Source organism: Pristiophorus japonicus, chromosome 8, assembly GCF_044704955.1.
Source record: "Pristiophorus japonicus isolate sPriJap1 chromosome 8, sPriJap1.hap1, whole genome shotgun sequence".
Taxonomy (NCBI): domain Eukaryota; kingdom Metazoa; phylum Chordata; class Chondrichthyes; family Pristiophoridae; genus Pristiophorus; species Pristiophorus japonicus.
Genome location: NC_091984.1, coordinates 92,275,192 through 92,299,074, shown reverse-complemented (window position 1 = coordinate 92,299,074; position 23,883 = coordinate 92,275,192). Strand labels below are relative to the sequence as shown.

Below are 23,883 nucleotides of genomic sequence, written 5' to 3'. Positions count from 1 at the left end.
AAAGGAGACAAAAGCAAAAAACAGAAAGGAGATGAGAAAAAGTGGAGGGCAGAGAAACGCAAGACAAAGAACAAAAAGGGCCACTGTACAACAAAATTCTTAAAGGACAAAGGGTGTTAAAAAAACAAGCCTGAAGGCTTTGTGTCTTAATGCAAGGAGTATCCGTAATAAGGTGGATCAATTAACTGTGCAAATAGATGTTAACAAATATGATTTGATTGGGATTACGGAGACGTGGCTCCAGGATGATCAGGGCTGGGAACTCAACATCCAGGGGTATTCAACATTCAGGAAGGATAGAATAAAAGGAAAAGGAGGTGGGGTAGCATTGCTGGTTAAAGAGGAGATTAATACAATAGTTAGGAATGACATTAGCTTAAATGATGTGGAATCTATATGGGTAGAGCTGCAGAACACCAAAGGGCAAAAAAACGTTAGTGGGAGTTGTGTACAGACCTCCAAACAGTAGTAGTGATGTTGGGGAGGGCATCAAACAGGAAATTATGGGTGCATGCAATAAGGGTGCAGCAGTTATAATGGGTGACTTTAATATGCACATAGATTGGGCTAACCAAACTGGAAGCATACGGTGGAGGAGGATTTCCTGGAGTGCATAAGGGATGGTTTTCTAGACCAATATGTCGAGGAACCAACTAGGGGAGAGGCCATCTTAGACTGGATGTTGTGTAATGAGAGAGGATTAATTAGCAATCTCGTTGTGCGAGGCCCCTTGGGGAAGAGTGACCATAATATGATGGAATTCGACATTAGGATGGAGAATGAAACAAGTTAATTCAGAGACCATGGTCCACAACTTAAAGAAGGGTAACTTTGAAGGTATGAGGCGTGAACTGGCTAGGATAGATTGGCGAATTATACTTGAGTGGTTGACTGTGGATGGGCAATGGCAGACATTTAGAGACCGCATGGATGAACTACAACAATTATACATTCCTGTCTGGCATAAAAATAAAAAAGCGAAGGTGGCTCAACCGTGGCTATCAAGGGAAATCAGGGATAGTATTAAAGCCAAGGAACTGTCATACAAATTGGCCAGAAATAGCAGCGAACCCGGAGACTGGGAGAAATTTAGAACTCAGCAGAGGAGGACAAAGGGTTTGATTAGGGCAGGGAAAATGGAGTACGAGAAGAAGCTTGCAGGGAACATTAAGACAGATTGCAAAAGTTTCTATAGATATGTAAAGAGAAAAAGGTTAATAAAGACAAATGTAGGTCCCCTGCAGTCAGAATCAGGGGAAGTCATAACGGGGAACAAAGAAATGGCGGACCAATTGAACAAGTACTTTGGTTCGGTATTCACTAAGGAGGATTCACTAACAACATTCCGGATATAAGAAGGGTCAGAGGGTCTAGTAAGGAGGAAGAACTGAGGAAAATCCTTATTAGTCGGGAAATTGTGTTGGGGAAATTGATGGGATTGAGGGCCGATAAATCTCCAGGGCCTGATGGACTGCATCCCAGAGTACTTAAGGATGTGGCCTTGGAAATAGCAGATGCATTGACAGTCATTTTCCAACATTCCATTGACTCTGGATCAGTTCCTATCGAGTGGAGGGTAGCCAATGTAACCCCACTTTTTAAAAAAGGAGGGAGAGAGAAAACAGGGAATTATAGACCGGTCAGCCTGACATCGGTAGTGGGTAAAATGATGGAATCAATTATTAAGGATGTCATAGCAGTGCATTTGGAAAGAGGTAATATGATAGGTCCAAGTCAGCATGGATTTGTGAAAGGGAAATCATGCTTGACAAATCTTCTGGAATTTTTTGAGGATGTTTCCAGTAGAGTGGACAAGGGAGAACCAGTTGATGTGGTATATTTGGACTTTCAGAAGGCTTTCGACAAGGTTCCACACAAGAGATTAATGTGCAAAGTTAAAGCACATGGGATTGGGGGTAGTGTGCTGACATGGATTGAGAAATGGTTGTCAGACAGGAAGCAAAGAGTAGGAGTAAATGGATACTTTTCAGAATGGCAGGCGGTGAGTAGTGGGGTACCGCAACGTTCTGTGCTGGGGCCCCAGTTGTTTACATTGTACATTAATGATTTAGACGAGGGGATTAAATGTAGTATCTCCAAATTTGCGGATGACACTAAGTTAGGTGGCAGTGTGAGCTGCGAGGAGGATGCTATGAGGCTGCAGAGCGACTTGGATAGGTTAGGTGAGTGGGCAAATGCATGGCAGATGAAGTATAATGTGGATAAATGTGAGGTTGTCCACTTTGGTGGTAAAAACAGAGAGACAGACTATTATCTGAATGGTGACAGATTAGGAAAAGGGGAGGTGCAACGAGACCTGGGTGTCATGGTACATCAGTCATTGAAGGTTGGCATGCAGGTACAGCAGGCGGTTAAGAAAGCAAATGGCATGTTAGCCTTCATAGCGAGGGGATTTGAGTACAGGGGCAGGGAGGTGTTGCTACAGTTGTACAGGGCCTTGGTGAGGCCACACCTGGAGTATTGTGTACAGTTTTGATCTCCTAACCTGAGGAAGGACATTCTTGTTATTGAGGGAGTGCAGCGAAGGTTCACCAGACTGATTCCTGGGATGGCGGGACTGACCTATCAAGAAAGACTAAATCAATTGGGCTTGTATTCACTGGAGTTCAGAAGAATGAGAGGGGACCTTATAGAAACGTTTAAAATTCTGATGGGTTTAGACAGGTTAGATGCAGGAAGAATATTCCCAATGTTGGGGCAGTCCAGAACCAGGGGTCACAGTCTAAGGATAAGGGGTAAGCCATTTAGGACCGAGATGAGGAGAAACTTCTTCACCCAGAGAGTGGTGAACCTGTGGAATTCTCTACCACAGAAAGTTGTTGAGGCCAATTCACTAAATATATTGAAAAAGGAGTTAGATGTCGTCCTTACTACTAGGGGGATCAAGGGGTATGACAAGAAAGCAGGAATGGGGTACTGAAGCTGCATGTTCAGCCATGAACTCATTGAATGGCGGTGCAGGCTAGAAGGGCCGAATGGCCTATTCCTGCACCTATTTTCTATGTTTCTATTTGATACTCCTCTGCCTGCATCATTGTTTTAAAATAATTTTATATAAAGACTTCTCCTTAATTCAACTGACAGATAATATAAAGATAAATGCTGATAATGTTCTCGAAAGATTATATTTATTCATAGTTTTCACTTTACATTCTGTTTTTTCCATTTATTTTCCTTTGCAGATTGTGTGCCATCGCCACCTGTTCGAGACACTGGCTTGTTTTCTCCATTCCAACTGCACTCCAAGTCAGCTTCCTGTGTGGCTGATTTTAATATGGTAGATGCATCACAGCGGCGTGGTGGGTTTATAGTCTTGTTTGTCATTTCTTTGTTATCCTTAACTTAACTAAAAGTCCTGTCTATTTCTTCACCTGACATTTGTCTATCTCCTGGCTGTCAGATGTCTTTTTGTCTGTTGAATAGCTCTCTGTCCAATATGTATTGAGAGAATTGTGAACCTATGGAATTCTCTACCACAGAAAGTTGTTGAGGTCAGTTCGTTATGTTGTGGAAAAATATTTCCGAGACTGTATAATATATAAAGAGAGGTTTATTAAATCAGAGACAAAGCTTTGGGAGAAGTGTTAGAGACCCCTGTCTCTGAACCACTTCTCAAATTGGTATCTCCGGTGAGGTTCTTTTATCTTACAAATTACGTCACTTTACATCACATGCTTTATCACTCGTCCTTAAGTCTAATCATCGCATTACAAGGTTTACAAAGCTTTTACTATCCAAGGCTGAGTTCTTGATATAAACCAGCCTGCATTGTGACAGGGCATTATAAACAAGTACAGGCTGGTTTTGCACCAGTATAAACAAACATACCCAGCACTTATCTCTCCAGTCGTTCATTATCTCACTTTCCTATCTCCATAACTCAAGGCCAGCATACCTTGAAGTCTAACTGTGTTTTTTTATATAAAGCATAATGCATCAGTATTGTCCCTTACAAAATTCATTAAAGGGGAAAATAAAAACAAATGTTTGGTCCCGGATACTAGTCAAGTTTATGTCCAAAAATCCACTCCAACAATATTCCCCCTTTTGGTCCTGGAGGATGTTCACGAAATCTAGATGACCACAATGATAGTAGCATGGTGTCATATATTCGTCCTTTGGGGTATGTTACTTCCCTGATGTTCCGTATGTCCACCTTGCCTGTAGCTCTAGGCTACCCTTCAAAGATAGTGGTCGGTGTCATTGTCGTCTGTTTCTTTATCCTTGGTGTCTTCAGGTATTTCCATCAGGTGTGCTTCTTCTTTGGCGATTACACTGGCTACTGGCATTAGTCGGGCCATCATAACTTTACAGCAGATATCAAAACACCCGATAATCAGACAGCAAGTAATTATTATTACAACCAGAATAATTACTCCATGCATAAGATAGGACCCCCAGGATTCCCCTAACAGCCAGTCAAACCAGCCAGATCCTCCTGCTGTCGTGGATAACTTCTTTACCTCCCTTCTTATGTGATCAGCGAGGTTGGTTATGTTTTCTGAATTATCGGGAATGTAAGTGCAACATTCAGCTCCAATTAAGGCACATGTGCCGCCACTTTGTGCTAGTATCTAGGGCCATTCGGTTCTGGAGTACCATTGTGTGTATGGCTACCATTTCAGCCGTTATGCCCTCCATTGCTTCAGCAGTGTCGTTAACTATCTGTTCCAGTACCCTCTCTAGGTTACGTAATTCATCCATGGTGCGTCCTATCCCGAATGGGAGCATCATGACCCCAAATAGCCTCTCTACCGGGGTAAGATCTCGTCTTAGTCGACCTGGTGTCTGTACTTCTGCTAAAGTACGTACCCGTCTGACAAAAGAGGCCACATATCCCAAATAACAGGACCCCCTCCAGTCCTGTGGCAACCAGGGGTAGGCCTTATGCCCACACACAAAATAAGTGCCATTGTATGCTGTTAGATTCGATCCCAATCTCTCTCTCAGCCCCCCCCCCCCCCCCGTCGCCACCTAATCTTAAGGTCCCAGTCCTGACTACTTGTCTGATTCTTCAAACCCTCTATTTCAAAGAACCCCTGGTTTGTTGTTTCGCTGGCTATTATGTTCCACCTGGCAAGGTTAAAGTATCCCTGCTACAAAACCTGTTTCCTCACCAGTCAGGTTTCTAGTGAAACAAATGTCAGCGGTGGGCCTTCCAACTCCTGAGGTGTTGGTCAAAACCAGGAATGGGGGTCGTACCGACCTATTGTATTCCGGCTGGTACCATCCATCAATGCATCCAAAAGGTAACCCCCCGATCTCCACGTTTCTTTATCCCCACTCTGGTTCCAAGTATCATTTACTTCCCCTGTACCGTTTTGTCGTATTACCCACTCCGCTACTTCAGAAATGTTAAGGGAGATTGACCTCAAAGGGATGCCTCCTTTGCTATGTATGGGGATGTGCGAATATACCCAACAACTGGAAAAGTTCTCATTTTGCGCATAAACATAAGACATGTACAAAAAGGTATTCACGTGTAACTCTCGTTTCGGTCTAGCTAGCAGGCCGGGCCTAACACGAATTATGATAATCGCACCGATCGCAATATATAGTTTCATCATCTTATTATTCTATATTTAACAAATAGTCAAAGGCAAAATGGCCATATGGCTTGCTTGAAGAATCTCTCGCTGTCAATCTGTAAGTAGACAAACAACAACAACTAATACGTGTGCTAAACGGCTGGTTCAAAAACCTTAAGCTGGGTCCGATGCTTTTATTGTCCGTTCCCTTTAACATCGATGCAGGCACAAGTGTCCCTGCTGATTATAACCTCATACGGTCCTATCCATTTTTGGGGCAAACCCCGGTTTTCCCGGGAGGACCCTTACCATAACGCGACTTCCCGCCAACGGGACTTCAGGGAGCTTTGTAAGCTCTGCTTCCGCGTCTCTTTCTTCCTGATTGTCCCTAACTAATTTACGCATCCCTTTTAATTGAGTACTTAGTTCCAAAACATACTGTTTTTTATTTTGTCTTTTAATGGGCCTACATCGGCCCCCTCTGTTATTGTTCTCTGGTAACTGCATCGCCCTTCCTGTCATTAGTTCATAAGGAGTTAATCCAGTTGTCCGGTTTGTCGTGACTCTTAACTTCATCAATATAATGGGTAATACTTCTGTCCACGTTTTTCCTGACGTTTGCATGGCCTTTGCCAGGGCGTTCTTAAGGGTATGGTTCATGCGCTCTACCATCTCAGAACTCTGCGGGTGGTAGGGGATGTGGAATTTTTTGTTTTATGCCTATCAGCTGGCATATTGTTTTTACAATTTTTTTTTCCGGTAAGTGGGTGCCTTGGTCAGAATATCCTTGCCACTGTTGAGGCAGTGCAATCATGTGTGGGGAAAGCTTCCACCCACTGGGTAAATTGATCTATAATCACTAGGCAAGATCTTTTTCCATGGGATGGGGGCAAAGGACCTGTGAAATCAATTTGTACGTGTTCCCATGGCCCCCGTGGACGGGGCTGGTGTCCCATTTTAATTTTAATGGGCCTGCCTGGATTATATTGTGCGCACATAACGCATCGATGGCAATATTTGGCGATATCTCTCCCCATCCCTTTCCACCACCAATCTCTTCCAAGACTCCCGGTCATGGCCTCTCGTCCTGAATGAGACAAGCCATGATGCAACTCCAATAAGGTATTCTGTATGCATTCAGGCGCCATTACCTTGTCGTTTCGTCTCCAAACGTTATCCTTCCCTTGCGTTGCGCCCGCTTTGTCCACATACCTATTTCCTCCTCAGAAGTGTCCTGGTGTAGTTTCTCAATACTTATCTGTTTGTCTCGGGCCCCAGCGGCACTGACTGAGGCTTCCTCACACTCTTCCTGTTCTAAGGCCTTCTGTGCAGCTACGTCTGCAGCTTTATTCCCTGGTGACTCAGCCAATCTGGACTGGTTCGGTCCGGCTCCCTCCTGTGGGCTCTAATTTTAATAACTGCTACCTGTTTTGGTTTATTACTGGCTGCTAAAAGAGCTTCTATTCTCAGCTGATGCTTTATGGGATGTCCGCTAGTTGTGATAAAACCCCTTCTCCCCCATGCTGTCATATAATCGTGTACTACCCCGAATGCATATCTACTGTCCGTATAGATATTAACAATCTTATTTTCCGATAATTCCAGTGCCCGGGTGAGGGCTACCAGTTCTGCCACTTGAGCTGACGACCCCCCATTAATTCGCCCCGATTCAACTGTCTCTAGATCCTGGTTAACTACGGCCCATCCGGTACAAGGTAGTCCCTCTATGTATTTTCGTGAGCCGTCCACAAACAAGGTTTGTTCTGCGGTTTGAAGGGGGGCATCTTTTATTCTATCCTCTTCCATATCCTCACATACCTCTTCGCAAAAGTGGGGTTCCCCCTCACCCATCATACCTTCTGCGGGGTTGTTTCCTACATCCCTAATTATGGTTACCGCTTTGTTGGGTGGTAAGAGGACTGCTTCCCACTTTGCCTGTCTCATATTAGATACGGTTCTCAGTTTTCCTGTGTTTAACATTTCTACCAATGTGTGTTTAGTGTGGCGAATGATGTTTCCAGTCATCACCATAGGCTCGCTTATTTTTACCGCCCAAGCTGCGCAATCTAGCGTGGCTATACATCTGGATAACCCAGTCACCACCGAGCTTTCGGTGGTAGAGTAATAGGCTATAGGTCTCCTTTTATCCCCGTGATCTTGGGTGACCACGGCCATATAGAACCCACCTTCATTGTTACAGTGGATGTGGAAATCCTTACCCATGTCAGGCAGTCCCAATCCAGGTGCGGAGACTAGTTCTGACTTGAGTTTACTATACGCCTGTTCTTGTTCAGGGCCCCACTCTATAAGGTAAGGATTGTGGAGGGGCTGGTCACTATCGGGTGTAATTTGGGGGTGACCTTGTTAAGGGCAGTGTAGTCGATAGTGAGTCTATAACTCCCATCTGGTTTCCCTACCGGCCATGTTGGGGAGTTAGTGGTGCAGTTTCCCCTTGCCGCAATCAATCAGGGCCTTAAATTCCCTCATTACATCATTCCCCAATATTGTTCCCTCACGATTCTTGCATACGTAAAATCTCATGGGTATATATAAGTTATCAATTTCCACCAATTGGGTGGTGCTCAGGTAGGCCAGTGTGGGCCGTCCATCTATTCCGTTTTATCAGAGCCGCCTTGTCGGTGACGGGAAGGGACATATTGGTAATGGATATTGAGGCTCTCGTGTCCACTAGCATCTCACACTGTCGGCCCCCTACGAGTGCAGACACATATATCCTTCCCTCCTTTTTACTTTGTACAGGGGCCGCCGGACATCACAGGATGGCTTTGTACACCTGTCACTTCTGGTATTCCTGTTCTGACAGGGTCCTTGCCTTATTAGGATAGCCATTTTTACCATAGCATGTCGCTTCCAGGTGCCCTTTCTTACCACAATACGTACATTGCTTTTCACTGCCTTTCCCTTTGCATTCCCTGGCAAAATGGCCCGGTTTTCCACAATTATGGCAAGTCCCCCTTTTCTGCCCTCCTCCTGTTCCCGTGGCAGAGACCTTTTCCTGCTTTATCTTTTTCTTTTCTAAACTGCTAAAGCTTACTGTTTTAGCCTTTTTCAAAAGTCCCTTTTACACCTTCACAGATAGCTCACCACTCGCTCAGGAGTTTGACCTGATCCCTGAAGGTATTTCTAAATTTAAAACTTTTTTTTTTTACTGAGCTAGAAGCTTTCGTGTCAAGGTTTTACACAAAGGAAAATGGGAGTGTTTTAAAAGGCATTCTTTATCTCATTCCTCGACTAAATTTATGTCTTTCAACCCAATTGCATGTTTTCTTTCGACAAGTAAGTGAACGTGTCAAATAAATTATTTTTCTTTTACTACCGGGACCATGTATTTTTTTATCTTTTACTCAACAAACCTATCCTTTGTGCATTTCCTAGCTCCGTAACTTATCATCCGAATATATCCACACCTTCGTTTCTAACTTAAAATGTAATACCATAAGGTTCACAGTTTCTTAAACTTCCCACATACAGGACAACACTACGAAGGGTTAAAAAAAAATTCACTCTGTTTGGAAAGAGTGGGTGGAGCTAAAACAGGCAGGCAACTCCACACCTTCCCAAACAGGCTTTCATTCATTCCACAGTCAAAATCACTCAAGTACTCTCTTCATTCAAAATAGACACTCACAAAAGTCTCTCTCAATTCAACAAAGCTTATGTCTGGATCCATATGTCACTTAAGATAGTCACTATCAGCTTTTTTATGGCATTACGCAAGTTACAATTAATGATAGGAATTAATTAATGACCCGGGCAGCCCGCGTTTTACATTCCCTTCCTTACCTTCCATGTTCGCCAGTCTCGGACGTTTCCCTTTGTTTCTGTAATACTCACGGCCACGACTACTCTGTGGAGACCCTTTGTCTTCGCAACAAAGCTAGCGTGTTTCCTTACCACCGGAGTTTTCGGCTCTAGGTTGGAGTGATCAGTTCCCTTCCGCACCGACCTTATTTACTAAAGGGACAACTCAAACTGGTTAGTCAGCCTCTTCCCGCTATCTACTTACTTGTATCTTATACACTATCCTGTCGTGCCCGTACACCTCTCTTTTCAGTCTCTAACACCAGATTCCAGATGCTGTCTTAAGTGATCACGTCTGATCGGACAGCATCCTGTCGTGACGCCATTTTGTTGTGGAAAAATATTTCCGCGACTGTATAATATATAAAGAGAGGTTTATTAAATCGGAGACAAAGCTTTGGGAGAAGTATTAGAGACCCCTGTCTCTGAACCACTTCTCAAATTGGTATCTCCAGTGAGGTTCTTTTATCTTACAAATTACGTCACTTTACATCACATGCTTTATCACTAGTCCTTAAGTCTAATCATCGCATTACAAGGTTTACAAAGCTTTTACTATCCAAGGCTGAGTTCTTGATATAAACCAGCCTGCATTGTGACAGGGCATTATAAACAAGTACAGGCTGGTTTTGCACCAGTATAAACAAACATACCCAGCACTTATCTCTCCAGTCGTTCATTATCTCACTTTCCTATCTCCATAACTCAAGGCCAGCATACCTTGAAGTCTAACTGTGTTTTTTTATATAAAGCATAATGCATCAGTATTGTCCCTTACAAAATTAATTAAAGGGGAAAATAAAAACAAATGTTTGGTCCCGTATACTAGTCAAGTATATGTCAAAAAATCCGCTCCAACAGTTAGATATATTCAAAAGGGAGTTAGATGTGACCCTTAAAGGGATCAAGGGATATGGAGAGAAAGCAGGAATGGGGTACTGAAATTGCATGATCAGCCATGATCATATTGAATGGTGGTGCAGGCTTGAAGGGCCGAATGGCCTCCTCCTGCAACTATTTTCTATGTTTCTATGTATCTTTGTATCTGCTATTGTTCACATGTTAGCTGTCTGCTGTCTCGTCACATGCTAGCTCTATGTGTCTTAGCTCTTTATTGTTGACTCTCTGGTCTCGATATTCTGGGGTCCCCGATGCAGTGGTGTATGTGCAGCAGAATGGAACTTATGTCTGCTGATATCCTAGGAGGCTGACACCATCAGAAATACTGGGGGCCAGAAAATTTCCATAATTCTAGCGGGACAAGGGTTGAGGACATGCACAAATCCACACTTTAACTCTGCATACACTGGCAATCATAGAATTCAAATCTGGTCTGGCAGTTGGTGCTGGAGGTTATTTTGCCTTCAGTGGGTTTGTGAGCATGGAAATTTATTTTTATATAATGTTCTGCAATCTCTCTGCTATCCTCATAAGAGATCCACAAAGTAGTTGTTTAACATGGTAGCTGCTCATGGAGCTGCTTCCTTCTTCAAAAAAACAGAAAATAAATGAGAAGGATGATTATGAGCAAGATAGTGTAGTCCCCTCCACTTCTGGCAAAGTTTGTGCTCATTCAGCATCCCAGTCATTCACCCTTTCCATTGCACTCAGCAGCCCAGAGATACCCACTTGGCGAGCAGCAGATAGTATAAGGTGAGGACTAGACACGTAGTGAGATACAGAGTAGGTGGGGACTAGACACATAGTGAGCCACAGCAGACAAGAGGATGCAGATGTGAAAGTGGAGCCTTATGTAGCTGCATGGAGATATAAGACATGTCAGCCCATGTCTGCAGAGCACACTGATGATCTCAGGAGTCCTGCATGAAGCAACAGTTACTAGCAGAGCATCAAACACATCTGGAGGTCCTGCATGGCCTCTCCTCCGATGTGTGGCAGATGGCTGGGAAAGCGGTGGAGTTCATTGGCCTGTAGTGTGCCAACATTAAAGAGGGGTTCAACTCATTGCAGGGCAGCTGGGGAAAGTGGCATCTGCCAAGAGCATCTGCAAACTGTCCTTGTCTCTTGAGAGATCCAGGCAAATTAGTCAATTCAACACATTAAATGAAGGACTATAAGTCTTGGGGGACTCTTTGGAGACGTTCTGCACCTGGGCAAAACCGGAACCGATGTCCTAGGCAGAATGTTTGCTAGTGCTGTTGGGGAGGGTTTAAACTAATATGGCAGGGTGATGGGAATCTATGCAAGGGGGCAGAAGCAAAAGGTAGGAAGGGGAAAAGCAAGAGTGGAGGGCAGAGAAATCAAGGGCAGAAATCAAAAAGGGCCATATTACAACATAATTCTAGATGGACAAAGAGTGTTAAAAAAACATGCCTGAAGGCTCTGCGTCTCAATGTGAGGAGCATTCGTAATAAGGTGGATGAATTGACTGCGCAGATAGCTGTTAATGAATATGATGTAATTAGGATTATGGAGACATGGCGCCAAGGTAACCAAGGCTGGGAACTCAACATCCAGGGGTATTCAATATTCAGGAAGGATAGACAGGAAGGAAAAGGAGGTGGGGTAGCGTTACTGGTTAAAGAGGAATTAACACAATAGTAAGGAAGGACAATAGCGTGGATGATGTGGAATCTGTATGGGTAGAGCTGCAAAACACCAAAGGGCAGAAAACGTTAGTGGGAGTTGTGTACAGACCACCAAACAGTAGTAGGGAGATTGGGGATGGCATCAAACAGGAAATTAGGGACGCGTGCAATAAGGGTACAGCAGTTATCATGGGTGACTTTAATCTACATATTGATTGGGCTAACCAAACTGGTAGCAATACTGCGGAGGAAGATTTCCTGGAGTGTATTAGGGATGGTTTTCTAGACCAATATGTCGAGGAACCAACTGGAGAACGGGCCATCCCAGACTGGGTCTTGTGTAATGAGAGAGGATTAATTAGCAATCTGGTCATGCGGGGCGCCTTGGGGAAGAGTGAACAAAATATGGTAGAATTCTTCATTAGGATGGAGAGTGACGCACTTAATTCAGAGACTAGGGTCCTGAACTTAAAGAAAGAAAACTTTGACGATATGAGATGTGAATTGGCTAGGATAGACTGGAGAATGATACTTAAAGGGTTAATGGTGGATAGGCAATGGCATACATTTAAATATCACATGGATGAACTACAACAATTGTACATCCCTGTGTGGCGAAAGAATAAAAAGGGAAGGTGGCTCAACCGTGGCTAACAAGGGAAATTAGAGAAAGTATTAAATCCAAGGAATAGGCATATAAATTGGCCAGAAAAAGCAGCAAACCTGAGGACTGGGAGAAATTTAGAATTCAGCAGAGGAGGACTAAGGGTTTAATTAGGAGGGGGAAAATAGAGTATGAGAGTAAGCTTGCAGGGAACATAAAAACTGACTGCAAAAGCTTCTATAGATATGTGAAGAGAAAAAGATTAGTGAAGACTAATGTAGTCCCTTGCAGTCAGAATCAGGCAAATTCATAATGGGGAACAAGGAAATGGCAGACCAATTGAACAAAAATGTTGGTTCTGTCTTCACTAAGGAAGACACGAATAACCTCCCGAAAATACTAGGGGACCGAGGATCTAGCGAGAAGGGGGAACTGAGGGAAAACCTTATTAGTCAGGAAATGGTGTTAGGGAAATTGAAGGGACTGAAGGCCGGTAAATCCCCAGGGCAGGAAGTGGCCCTAGAAATAGTAGATGCATTGCATTGGTGGTCATTTCCCAACATTCCATGGACTCTGGTTCAGTTCCTATGGATTGGAGGGTAGCTAATGTAACCCCACTTTTTAAAAAAGGAGGGAGAGAGAAAACCGGGAATTATAGACCGGTTCGCCTGACATCGGTGGTGGGGAAAATGCTGGAATCAATTATTAAAGATGTAATAGCAGCGCATTTGGAAAGCAGTGACAGGATCGTTCCAAGTCAGCATGGATTTATGAAAGGGAAATCATGCTTAACAAATCTTCTAGAGTTTTTTGAGGATGTAACTAGTGGAGTGGATAAGGGAGAACCAGTGGATGTGGTGTATTTGAACTTTCAAAAGGCTTTTGACAAGGTCTCACACAAGAAATTAGTGTGCAAAATTAAGGCACATGGTATTGGGGGTAATGTATTGACATGGATAGAGAACTGGTTAGCAGACAGGAAGCAAAGAGTGGGAATAAACAGGTCCTTTTCAGAATGGCAGGGACTAGTGGGGGTGCCGCTGAGACCCTAGCTATTTACAGTATACATTAATGATTTAGACGAAGGAATTGAATGTAATATCTCTAAGTTTGCAGATGACACTAAGTTGGGTGGTGGTGTGAGCTGCGAGGAGGATGTTAGGAGGCTGCAGGGGGACTTGGACAGGTTAGGTGAATGGGCAAATGCATGCAAGATGCAGTATAATGTGGATAAATGTGAGGTTATCCACTTTGGTGGCAAAAACAGGAAGGCAGATTATTATCTGAATGGTGACAGATTAGTAAAAGGGGAGGTGCAACAAAACCTGGATGTCATTGTACATCAATCATTGAAAGTAGGCATGCAGGTACAGCAGGTAGTGAAGAAGGCAAATGGCATGTTGGCCTTCATAGTGAGGGGATTTGAGTATAGGAGCAGGGAGGTCTTACTGCAGTTGTACAGGGCCTTGGTGAGGCCACATCTTGAGTATTGTGTGCAGTTTTGGTCTCCTAATCTGAGGAAGGACATTCTTGCTATTGAGGGAGTGCAGTGAAGGTTCACCTGACTGATTCCTGGGATGGCAGGACTGACCTATGAAGAAAGACTGGATCAACTAGGCTTATAGTCACTGGAATTTAGAAGAATGAGAGGGGATCTCATAGAAGCATATAAAATTCTGACGGGATTGGACAGATTAGGTGCAGGAAGAATGTTCCTGATGTTGGGGAAGTCCAGAACCAGGGGTCACAGTCTAAGGATAAGAGGTAAGCCATTTAGGACCGAGATGAGAAATTTCTTCACTCAAAGAATTGTGAACCTGTGGAATTCTCTACCACAGAAAGTTGTTGAGGCCAGTTCGTTAGATATATTCAAAAGGAAGTTAGATGTGGCCCTTACGGCTAAAGGGATCAAGGGGTATTGGAGAGAAAGCAGGAATGGGGTACTGAAGTTACATGATCAGCCATGATCATATTGAATGGTGGTGCAGGCTCGAAGGGCCGAAAGGTCTACTCCTGCACCTATTTTCTATGTTTCATCAAACCAGGGGCTGTTGCCACTGCACGTGCTTCCTGTTCTTCATGGGATTGACCATCAACATTGGCATCCTTTGGGACATTTCCCTTCCTGAGTGCAAAGTTGTGAACCACACAACATGCTACCATGTTGAGAGATAATACTGGACACATACAGCAAAGCACCCCCTTCCCCCCCGATCTATCCAGACAGCCCCTCCGATCTATCCAGACATCCCCCCCCCACTCCCCCCCCCCGATCTATCCAGATAACCCCCCTCGATCTATCCACCCTCCCCCCACCCCCCCCCCCCCCCAATCTATCTAGACACCCCACTCCAGATACCCGCCCAGATCTATCCAGGAACACCACCGCCCCCCCCCCCCCCCGAGATTGATGCAGGAAACCCCCCCCCCCCAGATCGACGCGGGAACCCCCCTCCCAGATCTCTCCAGGTAACCCCCCCAGATCTATCCAGACACACCCCCCACCAGATTTATCCAGGACCCCCCCAGATCTATCTAGGAACTCGCCCCGCGCCCCCCCCCCCCCAGATCTATCCAGAAACCCCAACCCCCCCCCCATATCTATCCAGCAACCCCTCCCCCCAGATCTATCCAGGCACCCCCCCTCCCCGATCTATCCAGCAACCCCCCCACCCCCCTGATCTATCCAGGAACACCCCTCCAGATCTAATCCAGCCCCCCCCCCTCAGATTTATCCAGGACCCCCCCCCATCAGATCTATCTATGAACCCCCCCTCCCCCAGATCTATCCATGAACTCCCCCCCCCCCCCCCCACCAGATCGATTCAGGAACCCTTCCCTCTCAAATCTATCCACCCCCAGATCTATCTAGGCACCAGAACCTTCCTTTGATGTAGAAATAAGGATAGAACACTGGACTGATGAAGTATAAATGCATCATGATAACTCTTAGCTTATCATGAATTCACATGCAGTAAGCTGTGCCTATCGTCATAAATAAGCTTCATATTTAGGGAATGGAAGCCTTTGCAGCGTTTACATTTTGGCTATGCAATACCAAATAGGTGCAATCAGTATCCCCACATCCCGGAGGAAACCAGCAGTTCTGAAAGGTTTGGTGGGCCTTTCAGTCATCTGTGTGGGAACACTGTCAAATTGAATAAACTAAGCTACACTGGCAAAGAAAGCGCCTTTCACAACCTCAGGATATCCCAAAGCGCCTTACAGCCAATGAAGTACTTTTGAAGTGTAGCCACTGTTGTAATGTAGGAACCGCGGCAGCCAATTTGCGCACAGCAAGCTCACACAAACAGTAATGTGATAATGTCTAGATAATGTTTTTTTTGTTGCTTGAGGGATAAATATTGGCCAGGACACCGGGGATAACTCCCCTGCTCGTCTTTGAAATAGTGCTATGGGATCTTTTACATTCACCTGAGAGAGCAGACAGGGCCTCGGTTTAATGTCTCATCTGAAAGATGGCACCTCTGACAGTGCAGCACTCCCCTGGAGTGTCAGCCTAGATTTATGTGCTCAAGTCTCAGGAATGGGCTTTGAACCCACAACTTTCTGACTCGGAGGCAAGAGTGCTACCAGCTGAGCCATGGCTCGCCTTATAGAAAAGTGTACAACAACTTGGCTGATCTGACAAAAGTCCCATGTGGCTCCCTGAAATAAGTCAGGCATGTAAAAGTTGAGACGAAGGGTCATCGACCTGAAACGTTAACTTTGTTTCTCTCTCCATAGATGCTGCCTGACCTGCTGAGTATTTCCAGTATTTTCTGTTTTTATTTCAGATTCCAGCATCCGCAGTATTTTGCTTTTATAAAAGTTGAGAGCTTTGGTTACTTTCTCTGCCACAGTCAGAGCTGTCTGTCCTGTTGACCTTGGCTGCAGCAATGAACAGAGCTCCTCCAAAACTTCATGACAAGTGCAGCCTCCTGAGACAGAGTTCCTGTGAAAATTACTCTGCCCCCCAATCAAAAAAACAAAACTAGGATTTTAAAAATTCTGATGAATTCTACTATAACCATCATCCATTCCTTTGTCATCTCCGTCTATTCCAATGCTCTTTTGGCGTCCTCCCATCCTCCAGTCTCTAAACTTCAGAACATGCGAGTTCTGCTGCCCATATCTTATTCCTCACTGAATACCAATCATCTCACCCCTGTATTCGCTGACCTACATTGGCTTTGGTCTTCCAGCACCTCCAATTTACAAGTCTCATCATCCCTGTGTTTAAATCCCTTCAGACCTCGCCCCTCCCTATGTCTGTAGCCTCCTGCAGCCCACCCAAACTCTGACCTCTGCCTCACCATGGGCGACCGTGTCTTCAACATGCCCTGAAATTCCCTCCAGAAAACCTTCCATCTCAATTTTGTTCTTTACAATACTCCTTAAAATCTATCTCTTTGACCAAACCTTTGTCTTGTATCTCCTTCTATGGCTCGGTGTCCATCTTAGTGAGATTCCATCTCTGTGAAGCACCATGGAATGTTTTTCTATGTTAAAGATGCTATATAAATGCAAGTGGTGTTATTGATGTTAGTAATATGTGGTCAAATCAAATAGTCACAATGAAATTGCAGTAAGCATAGTGATTCTCCTGCAGTAGGGATGTGACCCTGAATGCTAAAGATTACAGATGCTACATGGTAACTAACAGTGGACAGTACAATGTATTTTCCAGCGGGTGTTATTTTAATCCCAATAATAACCACTTAAATCAAGCTAGTCAGAAAATCTGTGCTACCTTGTACAGAAAGCAGTGTGTCCCATCAGTTCTTAGCTGTGCCACTAGATGGTGCAATTCACCACGGTAGACATTTTGGGCTCGATGTCATATCTACCCTGCTGAATTTGTGATGGATCTGAGATACACAGGGCTGGGAAATTGCTTAGGCACATAGTCCACCCATCCACACCTCCCTCTGCACTCCACATAGTTCCTGTTTCTTTGGTTTACCGACGGAAAGTATGCCCACTCGGGCGGATGCGGTACTGGTACATACAAATCAAAAAGATGCATTACCGGTAGATACAAATCAGGGAACTCTCCAATACATTTCTCACAATTTGCCTGGTTTGAACCACTGACCACAAGTGACAACCTGTCTGGCCGAGAGGTCCAGCAATCTAAGGTTGATGGAGGGGACCCAGAAATGTTTAGCTGCTTTAAATGCCAAAGGAGGCCTCAACATTTTCATAAAGATGTTTGTTTTCTTGCAGTCGGCATGGAGACTGTCCCCATTCCCAGACTGCGGCCGGAAGAAGACTCTGCCGCCATTCTGTTACAACTCCCCAGTGGAGGCCAGGGAGTCAGCCCCCAAAACATTCATAACCCCAAAGTCAGCCAGAGTCAGGGATACATCTCGGTGGGAGGGGAAGTCCCAGTCCCTGCCATGGAGATGTGCCCCAATCAAAGGAGAGTGGAAGATCCCAGCCTTTCCTTTGAGAAGAGGGAAGCATCGACAGCCCATTAGAGGGTAAACATTCCTCTGTGCACTATTAATGAATTGGTTACCGTTTGGGTGAAATTTCTCTCTGCTATTTTAAGTAAGTTGTTAAGATAGTGCATAAGAGGAACTACATTTCCTTAGTGTTTAAGGACTTGAACTGAGGTCTTTGTGCCTTTTCCCCCTTTTGTTTTAGACGGTTATCTCAGTGATTCCATGAGCCAGATTTCTTGTTCCTTAACGGATGATGAGCTTCCCGATGGTTCCTTTGCAAAGAAGAATGGATGTCATGTGATTGGACACGTTGATGACTACAATGCACTCCAGCAGCAGATTATGGAGGGAAGAATGTTGGTTCAGAGGATGGAGTCTATTGTCCAATCCTGTGTCAATGCTGCTTTTCTGGAAATGGATGGATCCAAGGTAACAGCAGGAAGACCAGAAATTGCTTAGCATATTATTGCCAAATACATTGGAATAGTGAGGCATCATTATAATTTGATCTGCCAGTTCACTGTGCAATGGGAACATTTGAGTAGTAGATTTTAATTGAAAGCTGCTTTATCATACTCCATTGGCCCATGAAGGCTATATTGTATGTCTATCATTACTATACATTGGTAATCTAATGGTAAGCTGTGACGTGACGTACTTTTGGGGGCATCCAGATCCCATCCACGTCCGGACTGGGGTCAAGCAGAGCTGCGTCATCGCCCCAACCCTCTTCTCAATCTTTCTCGCTGCCATGCTCCACCTCACAGTTGACAAGCTTCCCACTGGAGTGGACTAAACTGCAGAACCAGTGGGAGCCTGTTCAACTTTTGCCGTCTCCAGGCCAGATCCAAGAGCTACAGTATGCGGACGACCCCTGCATCTGTGCACACACAGGCTGAACTCCAGGACATGGTTGACGTATTTACTGAGGCGTACGAAAGCATGGACCTTACGCTAAACATCAGTAAGACAAAGGTCCTCCACCAGCCTGTCCTCATCGCACAGCACTGCCCCCCAGTCATCAAGATCCACGGCGCGGCCCTGGATAACGTGGACCACTTCCCTTATCTTGGCAGCATCCTATCAACAAGAGCAGGCATTGACGACGAGATCCAACACCGCCTCCACTGCACCAGTGCAGCCTTCGACTGCCTGAGGAAAAGTGTTTGAAGACGAGGCTCTCGAAACTGTCATCAAGCTCATGGTCTACAGGGCTGTAGTAATACCAGCCCTCCTGTATGGCTCAGAAACAGGGACCATGTACAGCAGACACCTCAAGTTGCTGGAGAAATATCATCAATGATGACTCCGCAAGATCCTACAAATCCCTGCGGAGCTCCTTCATGGCAAACGAGCCAAAGGTGGGCAGCGGAAACATTGCAAGGACACCCTCAAAGCCTCCCTGATAAAGTGCGACATCCCCACTGACACCTGGGAGTCCCTGGCCAAAAGCCACCCTAAGTGGAGGAAGTGCATCCGGGAGGGCGCTGAGCTCCTCGAGTCTCGTCGCCGAGAGCATGCAGAAATCAAGCGCAGGCAGCGGAAAGAGCGTGTGGCAAACCAGTCCCACCCACCACTTCCCTCAACGGCTATTTGTCCCATCTGTGACAGAGACTGTGGTTCTGGTATTGGACTGTACAGCCATCTAAGAACTCATGTTAAGAATGGATGCAAGGCTTCCTCGATTCCGAGGGACTGTCTATGATGATGATGGGTAAGCTGTTGAATTGAAGTCCTGCTGTACCCAGATAAAGCAGTGTAACAGATAAAGCAGTTGGTGCTGTGCCAATTAAGTCTTTCAAAGAGGAGCTAGATAAATATCTGTTTGGGAATAGAACTGCTAATTATAGGAATAGGCACAGACAAGGATGATCAGATAGTTCACAGAGCATAATGGTTCCTGTACTTCTGGAGTCAGGAAGGAAGAATATCAAGCTTGTGCATTTCCAGTTTGTATGACTCAGTAGTGTACCATGTGATAAATTTACCTACTGAGCCACTGATGTACCTTATCGTTTTATTAGGAAGTCTATGTGTTTGAAGTCTGGCAGTAAATTGGGAGAGTTATATGTGTAAGCACTGGCAATCTCAAAAGGTTATCTCTCGTATCTCTGATTTTAACCTGGTAGGATTTAGATCATCGGACTGTAAAGCAGCTCTTCTCCAATACGAATACTCTGCGTCAGATCCTGGATGAAACCTGCTCGTTACTGAAGATGTTCTGGAGAGCAGCTCTGCCAAATCCAGATAGTGCCGTGCAGAATAATCAAAAGGTAAGGCCTCTATGTTCAATGCTCAAGCAAGATCCAATACAAATAATGTACAGGACAACAAATGGTGTTATATTATTGGAGCTGAAGATTGGTTTATTCCCCTATCATTTGTACTCCTTTTTAAAATTTGTTTTCTATCCTTTCCTCAACTGGGATTCCATATGCTTTCCATGCTAGCAGGACAGGAGACTAACTTGCTATAATTTCTTGATTCAAATTTCACTCCTTTTTCATCATCCTCCTGTCTCCAGATACAGTGCCTGTATATATCAAACCTCTCAAAATATAAACCATGTTCATTTCCTGGAGGATATGAGAGCCCATTACATCTGGTTTGGTGCCCTGTGGTCATTTCATTTTTAGAACGATTTGCGTGCTCCACTATAACACTCAATGTGTGTCTGCTTCATTCAGTGTGACAAACTGGCTGACTGATCACTCAATTCTCACATGATGAGTTTTACTGATATTTGAGTGTATCAGTGTTGCTAACATGTTTGTCACAGGCCCTGATTCTAACCAGTGGCTTACTTGAAGACAATTCACATATGCTTCAAAATATTGCACTGTGGCAGTGATGTGCTGTCGGTCTGTGTGTTCAAATCCTCACCCTGAGAAGTTCAGATTTAAATCATGTCAATGAAGTGTTGATGAGTGGACCTTTTGCTTGAGCTAAGGGTGCTGGCATAAGCTGATGCTTTTCAGTAAGATTCCTTTACTCCCTCACTAGAGAGCAAAAGGAATTCAAACAGTGCTGAATATTGACTCAGGCAACACCCCAAAGCCAGATGGGCCATAAGCAGATAGGACAGAAAGTCTGCTGAGAGTCAAGGTGTTGGGTGTGTGCAGTGTGACCCATGGCTTAGTGCTAGCTCTCTCACCTCTGGGTCAGAAGGTTGTGGGTTCAAGTTCCACTCCAGAGACTTGAGCACAAAATCTAAGCTGATACTCCAGTGCAGTACTTGGGAAGTGCTGCACTGTGCTGTCTTTCGGACGAGGCTTTAATATGAGACTCCATCTGCCCTCTCAGGTGAACATAAAAGATTCTGTGGCACTATTTTGAAGAAGAGCAGGGGCGTTCTCCCAATATCCTGGCCAACATTTACCCCTCAACCAACATCACTAAAACTGATGGTCTGGTCATTATCACATTGTTGTTTGTGGCACCTTGCTGTGTGCAAATTGGCTGTTGCGTTTCCTACATTACAACTGTGACTATACTTCAAAAGTACTTCATTGGCTGTAAAGCACTTTGGGACATCCTGAGGTTGCGCAAAGTGCTATATAAATGCAAGTCTTTATTCTTTACAAAGTAGCATTCAGCCAGTAATGTGAGTCTGCACTGTAATATATTGTATATCATGACATTGTTGCAGATTCCCTCATGGTTTACATTTGGTTGCTGTGGTTATTACAGGAGCAGTCAATGAAAGAAGAGATTTGCAGGCTGAGGAATAAAATAACAGAGCAGGAGAACCTGTTGCAGAATGCAATCAGTCGTCTGAAGGCTACCAACCAAGTGAAGGAAGGAATGGAACAGTTCATTGTCAGCCAATGTATGTAGAATCAATACTTAAAGCTGCCATGTTATACAGATACACAATAGAAAAGCATGTCTATTCTACAATTGCGTGTTTTTTACTCCCTTTAACATGTCTGTATGCCATTTTTCTGCCAAGGCAGAGTGAGCAGTGAATCAGCTCTCAATCTAGCCATGAGGATATGCCCGAGGTGATCCATTCTTTGAATCTGATCCTTCTGTGGGGAAAGTGCTAAGTTTGTCACCTCACTTGCCTGTACGATTGAGATTAGAAACTCGGAGTAATTTTTAACCCCCAAAATGGGTGGTTTGGGTCGGGTGGGTGGTTAAATGTTAAAAACTTGAAACAGGAACCTAACCCGCCTCGAATCCACCCACTTCCCATTTTAACCGGTGAGCAACTAATCTGCTTTAAAAAGGTAGCTAGATCGGTAAAACCTTTTAAGGAGGCTGCATGTTTCTATTTTTACAGTGTTTCTATTTCTAATCCATGTTGGCTGGGTTTTCCAGGTAGGTAAAAGGAGATGGGAAGGTCTGGATCCATCAGGTCAGTGCCTTTACAGCACTGCTTGTGGGCCAGGAGGAGCAGAAGCTTAACCTGATCCTGAACTGTGGCCTTTTCTGGAGCCTTCCTCGCCTGACAAGCAGCTAAGCCTGTGTATCAGGCTGGCTTCAGTGCAGGGAATCTGTTTTAAAAAAAAAACACATCAGTCCTTTTCAGGTTTCCTATCCATAATGCCCCGGCCTCCCAAGTGAATATCGGAGTCTTTGTTTCTGTGGAATTGGTCTCTATAACCTCAGTGACCCAACATGTTGGAGTATGGATGTGCAGGACTATTATAAACCCAGGGAGGGAGTTTATTAAAAGTGAGCTATTAACAGTTCATTTAACTCTTCCATCAGCCTGCCTAGTTGTAAAGGCACAGTCACGTTTCGCATTAAACCATATAGACCAAAGCTCCCAGATTTAATTAACTACTGAAGTGGTGTGACTTCTCTGCCTCTCTGTGCTGAATTAACTAATATAAACTTGGGAGGTAGCAGGTGGCACAATTGACTTCTCCTTTCCTCTTTCCCTCCCCCTCCCCCCGGGTTATGGAGATGGTTTCCTCTCTGGATCACTAACGAGTGACACCTGCTGGAAAGTGTGGATGTCAGATGATGACCAAAACCGGCTTGCTGCGTTGTGTAGTCTATTAACATTCATGGTCTAGGATCACAAATGAAGACAAACCACTCAAGTGAGATATTGGAGGGAGGAAGGTGCCCGTCATCAGTGGAACCAGTATGAGTTAGCAACTTCAGGAAAGAAAATTTTTGGGGGGGGGTAACAAGGGGGTAAATGATTGGTTCACTGGAAATACCAAGTCTGATAACAACTGCAATACTTATGTTTTTCAGTAACAAGAACACATGATGTTCTGAAGAAGGCGAGGAGTAATTTGGAGGTAAGTTTCCACTAGAACTGTGTGAATTAGAGTAACCATTAAAAAGGTCCTGTAAACATGCTCCTTTTTTCGTACATGTGAAGTCATTAGAACAAGACCTTATTAAGGAATATGCACCATATCTCCTATCCATCGAATGTAATTAGCAAAGTGGCGCATTGTACTCTAATCAGCATTCCTTCACCTTTAGGCCTATTCCCAAATAGCTTCAGTATCTCCCTACCTGAGGGGGTAGGGCACTACTCGCTGGTGGGAATAATCACCTTGCATTTGCCTTCCACAATAGGCCAGGAAAATTGAGCACAGATCATTTGCATGGACCAACTACTGGAGTATTGAGGATAGTGCAAGGGTATCTCTGTTTAAAGTAAAGAACTGAGCCTCAGGTCTTTAATTCTTGGAAAGCTGGACTTGTACAGCTTGCAGCAGAATGCTTGTTCGATATTTAATCACGTAATGCCTCTATATTGTTGTTGCTCAAGTCTTTTTATTTTTTTATGTCCATGGGGCCTAATAGAAAAGGAGTAGCAGCTAAAAATGTGAGGTCCTTAATTTATATGATCCTATATGTTTTTTTAAATAAATGTTGATATGCTCCCTGATACAGTTTATAAATTGAATGTTCAGTCTGGAACTAAGCCATACAGA

At 44.4% G+C, this 23,883-nt stretch overlaps 1 protein-coding gene across 9 annotated transcripts in view; it reads left to right on the top strand.

Annotated features, from left to right (window-relative positions):
* The window catches only part of pde4dip (phosphodiesterase 4D interacting protein), a 310,412-nt gene that overhangs the window by 282,072 nt on the left and 4,457 nt on the right, over window positions 1-23,883 (top strand). For all 9 annotated transcript variants that reach the window (XM_070887097.1, XM_070887096.1, XM_070887095.1 and 6 more), the window contains 5 exons: window positions 3,204-3,320; window positions 18,177-18,403; window positions 20,104-20,247; window positions 21,665-21,803; window positions 23,189-23,235. In XM_070887097.1, coding sequence (XP_070743198.1) covers window positions 3,204-3,320; window positions 18,177-18,403; window positions 20,104-20,247; window positions 21,665-21,803; window positions 23,189-23,235 — 674 coding nt within the window. The remainder of the gene's footprint in view (window positions 1-3,203; window positions 3,321-18,176; window positions 18,404-20,103; window positions 20,248-21,664; window positions 21,804-23,188; window positions 23,236-23,883) is intronic.